At 37.0% G+C, this 10,695-nt stretch overlaps 1 protein-coding gene across 2 annotated transcripts; it reads left to right on the forward strand.

The window, feature by feature from the left end:
- Positions 1–489: 489 nt before the first annotated feature.
- Positions 490–8,637, forward strand: casp7 (caspase 7). 2 transcript variants are annotated; one of them, XM_023949622.1, is made up of 7 exons: positions 490–634; positions 958–1,079; positions 3,757–3,908; positions 3,994–4,122; positions 4,300–4,475; positions 6,365–6,503; positions 6,625–8,637. In XM_023949622.1, exons 2-7 carry the CDS (start codon positions 958–960, stop codon positions 6,849–6,851), a joined length of 945 nt encoding a protein of 314 aa, XP_023805390.1. In that variant the 5' UTR covers positions 490–634; the 3' UTR covers positions 6,852–8,637. The 2 variants fall into 2 exon arrangements, with proteins under 2 accessions (XP_023805390.1, XP_023805391.1); XM_023949623.1 differs by lacking the exons at positions 490–634; positions 958–1,079 and adding an exon at positions 2,715–2,985.
- Positions 8,638–10,695: the final 2,058 nt, after the last annotated feature.

Below are 10,695 nucleotides of genomic sequence, written 5' to 3' on the forward strand. Positions count from 1 at the left end.
AGCTCTGATGATTATTTTTTATATACATATTTTTTTATTAAAATATCACTTATACATTTTAAAAATATGATTATGAAATCTAAATCAATAAAAAAAGTTAAATGTTAAATTAAAGGAAAATATAAATGTTTTGGCTTTGAATGAGATTGAATCAACTTTATTGATAAAGCACTTTTTATACAAAGTTGCATCTCAAAGAACCCATCAAAAAACAAAGCCATATGCACAAAAACTGTAAAAGCGTTAAAACTAAATTGACTTAAAGAAAACAAATAATGAAGGCAGTGATGCAATATTTTGATTTTATTTATTCACTTTATCGAGAAAAACACAGTTGCAAAGAAGCAAAATTGCACGAATCTGTAAAAACAGAACTGACCGTAGTTTCATATTTATAATTATTTTATTTACCAATAATTTAATGTAAATGTACCAATAGATTAAAAAAAATGAAGTTTTTTTTTTTTTTGACCGGAGTCACGTTGACCGGTGACGTAGTTACGCACGAGACATTCTTTAACAAGTTTCACTTTTGCCAGGCTCAAGAAACTGCTTTTGGCGAACCTTTGGAGGAGGAAAAACTCCTAAATTCAAGAGTAGAGCAACAAATAAGTTGACACACGAAAGACCAAACGTAAGTAAAGATAATTCTGTATTTTTTCTCATTCAGGTTGGATAAAAAGCGGTCAAATGTAGCAGTTATAATTTAGTTATTTAGCTAGCTAACGCTCAAACGCGCTAAAACAGCAAAAAGATCAATAAAAAAAAACTTTATTGAAAAATATGTAAACATCTATTATACTATAACCAGTTTTTGTTCATAGTTGTCTGTTTTTCAATTGTCTTTTAAGATGAACACGGAAGTAGTAGGTAGTCCAGAATATAAGAGCCTGTACTTGGATTCCCAACAGTTACTCCTCGATGTCAGTGATTTATGAAATACTTTGTTTACTGCAGATGGCAGAGGATCATGCTGAGTCACGTGACCTTACAGCTGGAGATGGAGATGATAGTCTGACAATGGGGGACACGACAGACGCCAAACCTGACCGCTCAGGGAGATTTCTTCTGTTTGGGAGGTAACTTCCGCCTATACATTTCATGTTTTCGTTTTAAAGAAAACTAAAACAGGCAAAATCTCTATACATTTATTTTGATCTATCTTTAGAGATATTTATTTAGTTAGGTACGTATTACTTAACAAGCCACCTGCAATATAAAGTGCATTCTTCCTCTAATCAAAATGACTTTTGTACTTTTCGTTGTAAGTTTCTTTTCTTTTCCTGGAGCTCACCTTGCTGGTTAGACATGCCTCCTTCATCCCCATAAAGATCAGAATCTCATAGTTAATAAAAGGAACACACTAATGTTTTATTTCGTACATTTAGTGTAAAGAAATCTAATTGGATCCTTTCGTTAAGTCTTTGTGGACGAATTAAGCATGCGTGAATAATAAAATAAATAAATAAAAATCCTAAGTTTTTTACGCTCTCTGAAGTATTGAAAAGAATTTGGGAATGATTTTAAAGTCAGTTAGCTCAAGAAAATAATAATATATATATATGTATGTATGTATGTATGTATGTATGTATGTATGTATGTATGTATGTATGTATGTATGTATGTATGTATGTATATGTATGTTACTGTATTGATTTAAATAATTAGACCTTATAATAATGGATTTTAGGCATTTTTATAATATATTTTAGGAAGCATTTTAAATATTTCTCTATATATCTATATTTATATTGATATATATGTAGGTACCGGACAGCTAAATTTCTCCTGATGGAGGTAAATAAAGTATTATCTAAGTCTTAATTAATTTTTTTATTTTATTTAATTATGTGTATACATTTTAGTAATTTCTCAGAGCTAAATTTGAATCTTACTTGTAGGTATAAATTTCTTGGCTGCCTGTTGGATACATTCTCCCTCACAAGGTGGCACTCTGGATCTTTTTATTGGAATATTTATCAACCTGGACACCTAAAATAAAAAAAAATAAAAACTATGGGACCTTCAAGAAGACTAAAATAAATGCGTGTATTATGAAACTATACACCAAAATGGTTGTGTTGAAAAGTGTAGATCTGTCCTTAAAACTTGTTTTTGAGGTTTCAAATAAAGACTGGAAGGTGATTTCATAGAAACAGTTTTAATTTTAAATAGTAAACTAAAATTATAGACTGAAAGAACAAAGATTTGAACTGCAGGTTTGTAATTAGAAAAGGTGAAAACAGTTTTACGGCAAAGAGCAGAAAACAGATCTTTAACTGAACAACTAAAATGAAAACAAGGAAACAAATGTAAAATCCTTATTCCCTGCATTTTTTGTTGTTTAAACCTGTAAATTAAGGTATACAATTCTGCCCTAAACAACATTGTGTCCACAGTGTTTGCAGTCATATTGGAATCTTTGGTCATCAACTTTTACCCTTTTAAATATCATTTTAAAGCTTTATTCTGTGTTTTTTTCGCCAGAAAAAACATTATCTTAATTTATACTGACCCAAAATGTGGACAAATATATAACTTAAGGTATCATGATTGAGCCGTTTTTGATGCTGTGGTATGGCATGACTTTAGAAGAGGATCTAAAAGTGAATTCAAGTCCAGATGATTGGCTTATCAGAGAATTCTTTGACTTTTTTTAGCTGCAGATTTTGTCCCAGCTGACCCCAGCAGTGAGTGAGGCAGTGTGAATAGGCCTTTAGAAAGCACTGGTGTGGTGGTGAGGCTGCTGACTCAGGGGCCTCGCAGCGCGTCGCCCCTGTCCTCAGCAGCCTCCCGCTCGCTCAGTCAGGTCTTCGTCAAGTGCGGAGAGGATGCCACCCTCCTAACCTTACAAGCTTCAGTTGAACTACCCGCTGAAGAGAATCCTGCGCTTTGTTTTGTTTTTCCGTGGCATAGAAAAAAAAAAAAATCCAAAGCGAAGGCATTTCCGATGCAGAGCGGAGTAGCGCTTGATAATCAACCCAGGTAAGATAGAAAGCGCCGCCTCCTGATCTTCTTGACTACTTTCCGTCACCGCATAACAACGCTGGTGCTCTTAGCTTGCTATTGTTTAGCACAGGTGGCTGGAGGGGAGGGGGCTTATGCATCACATGTTTATTGCAATATGGCTGGACCGTCCATGAGAGTGTTACAGTCAATTGTTGTGTATTGTACTGATGCTCGAGTGTCCTGATGACTGGGCTCTTCTGGAACAAGCCAGGATTTTTTAGAGCCTCTAACGGGCCACCATTGGCTCAGTGATCTGGATGAGTCTTGCAGAGAATGGAAAGATGGCAGGTCTGTGAGAAAGCCTACGGCTAGAGGCTTTCGTCTCACTCAGTCTACGTTAATGCGGTTATGATTTTTGATATTTGTTAAACACGTTCTAGTTTCTTCCTGAACCCAACAGTGGATTACAGCGACCAAATCTGGCAATCGAACATGTACGTTTGCTTTAGTTGGATAGTAAGTAGCTGCACTTTTCGTTTCGCTGGTGGTCTGAACTCTTTGGGTTTAAACAAGAAGGCTTTTAATTTGAAAAATGTAAAATGAGTCGGATAGTTTCTAGATAATTTCCACTTGAAAGATTTTATAAAATCTGGTAAGAACTGACATTAAGTTTCCTTTCCTTTGTGTTTTTTTTTCTCCGAAATTTAAAGGGGTGAGATTTTATTTTGAAATTCCCAATTTTTAAGAGCAATCTGAGCCAAAAACTGCACAATATTGAACTGACTTTCCTTGTATTTTTCTTGTTAGTAAGAAGAATAAGGATGGCCAGAAGCCGGAGAAGGACTACTCTTCTGAAAGCCACCCCAGAATTGTTTCATCAACATTCCAGTATAAAATGAGCCACCAGCGAGTGGGGAAGTGCATCATCATCAACAACAAAAACTTTGATGACAACACAGGTACGTCAGGCCTCAATGGTTGAAAGTCAAATGATTGTTTTTCTATTTTATTTTTTAATTAAGTAGATATAAATTGTCTTGGCAGGGATGAATGTACGCAACGGCACTGACCGAGACGCAGGTGAGCTGTACAAGTGTTTTAAGAGCCTGGGCTTTGACGTTTCCATCTATAATGATCAAACCTGTGACAAGATGGAGCACCTTCTAAAAGAGGGTGAGTAGAGCCTAAAACACACCTCAACGCTGTCTAAAATGGTATTCATGTCAAAAACATGGACAGGATTTTTTGTGGAAGATGTGTAACGACTTATTTAGAGATTTGTAAACTCTTGACCTCCGGTGAGAAATCTAATTTTCCGAATTTGACCTGAGATTTGATTTGATTTTTCAGCCTCACAAGAAGACCACAGCGACAGCTCGTGTTTTGCCTGCATTCTGCTGAGCCACGGCGAAGAGGGCATGATCTATGGCACCGATGGCGCCATACCCATAAAGACCATGACCTCGCTGTTCAGAGGGGATAAGTGCAAAAGTCTGGTCGGGAAGCCAAAGCTCTTCTTCATACAGGTACACGGCGTTCCTGATTTAATACTTTTGTGTTGAAGCTGCCACACTTGACGAGCAGTTTTAGTGTAAAAATTTAATGCTTTTTAGCTGTAATGTATGAATACGTTTTTTTTTTTTTTTTAACTCATGGATTAGGGATGGTCAAGATCTGATCACGTAGTTTCATACTTGATCAAATTAAAACGTATTCCTATTATTTTGATCAGCGCTTTATATTTCAAGTTTTTACTACACACAAATACAAATACAAAGGCTCAAAAATTCTTTTAGTAAACATTTAAAACAGACAGCAAGTGTCTCTATCGGTTTGTCTTAACTCAAACAAATAACAACACAGGCATTTAAAAGAAAATATATATATGTCAAATCCTTTCAATGAGAATTAAACAGAGATAGCAGTGAGATAGCTGCCAAGGGACCGTCTACAAAGTGCAAGCTCCGAAAAAGAATCAATGATGTCTCCAAAACGAACCCAACAAATAAATGGTTCCGTTGATGTGAGCTAGTCATGAATACTTCTCATCATATTCATTCTAAGATTATCATTTTTAAGAATTTGTAATGGAGATATGAATTGGTGCTGTCATGCAATTATTATTTTTTCAGAAAAATTAATCGATAAAGTTAATCCCTTTTTAATCATCATAATTGCTTTGAAAAAGCCTTATTTTGAGGTATTTTGATTTAAATTTGTGACATTGTGTGTCAAAGATCAAAAGACAACTAAATATAGTTTTGGCTTTATGAAGTTTTCTTGTTCTAACAGATTTGAACCTTTACTTTTACACCAACAAGGGGAATTTCTTTTCAACAAAACAAGATCAGAGCATCCGGTCCACAGTAATTTAACACATAAAAACAATATGAAAGTTTCTGTCAGCAATTGAAAAATTTATGATCTCAACTGTCTTATAATTAGCATTTTATACATGTTGACATACCTTATTGCACGGTTTACCGTCCAATACGATCAACTTTCCACATACCTCATTAATTTAAGATAACAAACACCTTATATAATACATAGTTCTGTTAGGAGCTACCAGGTTGCATATTGACGATGTGACAGCGGCGACGCAGCGAGGGCACGTATCAAGACGTGCACTGAGAGCGATGTAAGGCGTGTTTTTAGCTGAGTTCAAATAAAACCTTCATGCAAGATGAAGATCTGAAGATCCTAAAGCTGCAGTCATCAAACTTTCTCACATGACTGTCACCTATTTTACTAGTTATTAGTTAACTATTTGTTGTAGTTGATAATTGCACTATTTATTTGTTCAAACTACTTTACAGAAGTGTACATCTTACACTGTTAAATGATAAAAAGATTAATAAATAAAATTAGAGGACAACGTGGATTTGTCTACTAAATAGACAGTGGCTCAGGTGGTTGAGCGGGTCGTCCAATGACCGAAGGGTTGGCGGTTCGATCCCCGCTCCCACCAGCCAAAATGTTGTTGTGTCCTTAGGCAAGACACTTCACCCTCCTTGCCTCCAGTGTGGCTCCACTGGTGTGTGAATGTGCATGAATGGTCCCGGTGATGGTCAGAGGGGCCGTAGGCGCGAAATGGCAGCCACGCCTCTGTCAGTCTGCCCCAGGGCAGCTGAGGCTACAACAGTAGCTTACCATCACCAAGTATGAATGAGGAGTGAATGAATAATGGACACACTGTAAGCGCTTTGGGTGTCTTGAAAAGCGCAGATAAATCTAATCCATTATTATTATTATTATTATTATTATTATTATATCTTCTTTTCTTTTGTCTTACAAAAGTATCGGATCAAGACTTATAGGGTTAAATGAAACCCGATGGGGACGTCCCTGTCATGAAAACTGTATGAAGAACAGCTGTTTTTCCCGTTAAGTGAGTGTTTGTTTCCCTCTCCAGGCTTGTAGAGGCTCAGAATTCGATGAAGGCGTCCAGACAGATTCTGGTCCTCCAAACGACACCATTGAGACCGACGCCAATCCCAGTCACAAGATCCCCGTGGAGGCGGACTTCCTCTTTGCATACTCCACGGTGCCAGGTTGGTTTGATCTTTTTGTGCTCCATCTGGCTGTCGTTGTCTGAAAGTCACGTTGGGGGGGGGGGGGGGGGGGGCGCGCTGCAGTTGAACTCATGGACTGTCACTCATGCTGCTTCCGTAGGATACTACTCCTGGAGGAACCCCGGCCGCGGGTCCTGGTTTGTCCAGGCACTCTGCAATGTCCTCAACGAGTTCGGGAAGCAGCTGGAGATCATGCAGATCCTGACCCGGGTCAACTACATGGTGGCCAACAACTTTGAGTCATGGTCCGAGGACCCCCGCTACAGCGAGAAGAAGCAGATCCCCTGCGTGGTCTCCATGCTGACCAAAGAACTGTATTTCAATTGACCGTCCACCTGTACTGCATGGCGCACTCCCACTGACTGGCTGACAAGACTGACCGTTTCAGGGGCGGACTCTTTAATTGAAATATTCAGGGATAATGGGCCCAAAAACAAGCCCTCTGTGAGAAAATACGGTGGCGTTTGTTCATCCAAGGTGAAAGCTTTCCTTCAGGTTCCTCTTCAGACCAATGGCGTCACAATCGGTCCGATCTCTGTCGACGGGTGAAATATCCATGTTGTTCTGCCAGCCCATAAGATCCGCTGCCAGGTCTTGTGGCTTTGGGGGAATCATATCTGAGTATGCGTCATCTCCGTTTCATTCTTTTAACAGTTCTGTTCAATAAGACGTGACATTGTAGGCAAGCAAAATGCAACAAAAATCCCTAATTACAGGAAAATCACCGGAAGTTCAGTTGACATTAAAATGTTTTTGCGATTTGGGCTTCATCTCTGATGAGGAAAACCTCATTTCCTTCCAGAAAACTTTATTTTAGCTTTGATTATGTCAGTGGAGGGTTTGTCATCACACCAATTAAGATATTTTTCACTTCTGCTGCATAAGAAGTTGAAAAACTATAAAATGACTGTTGGCATTTAGCACAAAAGCAGGCGCTAAAACATTCAATTTCTTATTTTTAAATGAAATCTTTACAAACTGAAGTTATGGGAAATTACCTAATTGTTTAGAATGAAATTTGTGAACTTTGTGGGATTTCATATATGCCCAAATACAGCCCCCCCCCCCCCCCCCCCCAAAAAAAAAAAAAGTTCAATGCATTCATTTTATTTTGATAGAGCTAAAGAACAGGAAGTGCTACGATGAAACATACATCTCAAGTGTTCGTTCTTGTATCATAGACCGCAGAAATAGAAAGCCCAGCTGAGACCAAAAGCACAATTGCAGCATCATTTTGCCGTATATTAGTGTTGTAGTTTGTCTTTAGTGTACACTGCAGGTACAAACCAACAAAGCGCTCCAATTCGGAATTATTTAAAAGCCAAAGATACTAAAATAATGCTTTACATATTTAAGCACTTTGTGCACTTTGCTTAACTTAACACAAGTTTTAGGCTAAAGTTTTATCGATTTTTCTCATTTTTGAGCACTTTGGTTTACTTTTTCGCTGTAGGAAACTATGATAAACGACAAGTTTTAGGCTAGAATTGTATTGTATCTAATTGATAGTTAACATTTAAAAACAAAAGTTTAAGATTCTGCAGTTTTATTGTCCCAGTGTGTCAACCACAGAGGCAGCTATTACTGGCAGTGACAAGTCTGAACTTACCAAATCCATACTCCTCCTGCGATGTAGCTATTCTAAAAACAAAAACAAAAAATGCACGTATCAGTAGCCTGTTGGGGTATATCTTTAGTTTTTGTTTGCTTTCCACTTTTGACTGCTTTTATGTTTTTAGCAAGTAGTTTTAAACCATAATTTTGGTCATTTTTAATGAATAATTGCGCGACGAGCCGATTCTTGTCCAGTGCAGCCCCCTGAATTGTCTGGACACCAGAAGACGTTAGGGCTGACCTGAGCTTAAAAAAAAAAAGTTTGATTAACTTGTTTGGAATGGAATTGAAAGAGGAAATTAATTATTTTTTGTTGCAAAATTTTGAATGCTTTCTGCTGTTTCATGCTGTTGTCCTCAGGAATAAAAAAATGAATTAAGTCAATTAAAAAATGATGACTTTGACAGGAAAGCTTAAACTGGCCCAGTTTGTAAACTTTGGAACAAAAGTATGCTTATGTGAGCATTTCTTGTAATAAAAATACATTTATTACACAAAGGAATTGTTTCTTAAATCTTATTAAGTTGGAATATACAAAAAAACATTTCTATTTGGAAAGTTACCAAAATTGTTAAAATACAAATAAAAATATTGCAGTCGTTTTTTTTTTTATTTCCACTTGTTACAGATAAAAAAACTGTTGTTTTAAACAAATTAATTAGATCTACAAACCCTTTATTTATTTATTTATTTTTTTCATGAACCAAAGAGCAACAATGTGGTTCCAGAAGTTTTTGTTCGCTGTACTGGCTTTGTTAGTGTGTTGTTGTTGTTGTTGTTATTGATTGATTGCTGTACGAAACAAAAACTTGCACCACAACATTGCACTCATGATAACTGGGAAAGCCTCTTGGACCTGGAAATAACTGCAGATTTTACATAAAACTTCTCAGCTGCTTATCGTTCAAATCGTCAAGAATTTCATGCAGCCTGAACGTTTACTGTTCAAGACTGGAAAACAAATATTTTTCTGGGAAATTCTAGGTTTGAGAAAAAAAATCTGGTTTGCAGTAATTATAGATTTTTTTTTTCCGGTTTGATGACAAGGAAATGGATATTTTGTTTCTGACACACAATGAAGACCATGAGCGGTAAATGGTGAAGTCTAACCGTAACAACAAACCACTCATGGAATGCACCTTTAAAAACAAAAGAGAGGAAAAACAAATCATAATCTTTCGTACCTTTGGTAGCCATGAATGCACTATGACCTGCTTTAATAATACAAAAAGCCTATTCATGTTTGTGTCTATTTATGTCTGAGACTGTTTGTTTCGCTCTCACTATCATCTTTAAAGTGCAACAAATCTGTTTCAAACAAATCTCATTACTGGATTTTGACCAGTTCTTGTCTGCCAGTTTGGATGCACCTATAAACATTTTTGCGCTATTAATATAGTTTTAGAAAAAAAGATTTGTAACATACAGTCAAGTCCGATCGACTTTTGATCTACTTATATCCAAAGGTCTTTTGACTGTGATTATGCCCTTTTTTGCCAAAAGCATTAAAAAAAAAAACGTGGATAGTTTTCTAGGATATAGTTTCTGCAGAGCAGCAGTAATTTGTTAGAAATTCACCTCTTAGTTGTGGATTGGACCATTAGTGCAAATCAACCGGAAATCAACCCCGCCCCCCTTCCCCTCTCTGTTGCTGTTAGCTCTCATTTAAATGCTTTCCTGCCAGCCTGTAGGCCCTCACACTCCCCAACCTAACATGACAAGCTGTATGAATTACACCTTTACAGAAATTAGGGTTGTATAAATTTATCTTTTTAATCAATACAAACTAAAGTCAAACATATAAACTCATATTTTCCAAATTGACCAAAGCAAAATAAAAATAAAAATTCCTCTTATTCTTTTCAATCTCTTTCGGCTCTTTAATCCCTCTTACAGTGTTCAAACAGGAATTCCAAAGTCCAAAAAACATAAATCCACAAGGAAATGAGAGTCCAAAAAAAAAAAAAAAATGGAATGATCTCACCAAAATGAGTTTGCTTGGAGTTTCCCCCTTAATCCGGTTTTCTTGGGTGGGTAGGTCATTTTTTTTTACTTCCTCGTAGCCCTGCCCAGTCTTTTTTCCATTTTTCTTCCTCTCACCGCTGTCGACGCCCCAAACTTTTCTCTTTTTCTTCCCTTGCTGGTGACTCCACCCACTGTCTCCAGAATTCACATAATCCAATTTAGAATTATAAACAACATAAATACAAACAGAGAAACAGTTTCTATTTATGTTAGGGCAATTGTTTTTTTTTAAACCCATGTGGACTTTATTTATATATGTAGTTGTCATTAAGATTTCTTTATTTTTTTTGTCCACTGGATACGTTTGTGGCAATGCTGCACCGGTGCAACAGAAACCGCGAGCAATATCGGAATGATACCGCCATGCAGTTTTGAACCAGATGCCACCCCAGATGAGGAAAACAAAGACGGACACAATCTAGTCGTCTGCAAATGGATGCATCAAGCTACGGTACATTCACGTATGCTCAAGAACACGCGTTCCTGAGCACATGGTGTTCACACTGGACAAGCAGGAAGGGACTTCTTCTTC

Source organism: Oryzias latipes, chromosome 19, assembly GCF_002234675.1.
Source record: "Oryzias latipes chromosome 19, ASM223467v1".
In the NCBI taxonomy this organism is placed as follows: domain Eukaryota; kingdom Metazoa; phylum Chordata; class Actinopteri; order Beloniformes; family Adrianichthyidae; genus Oryzias; species Oryzias latipes.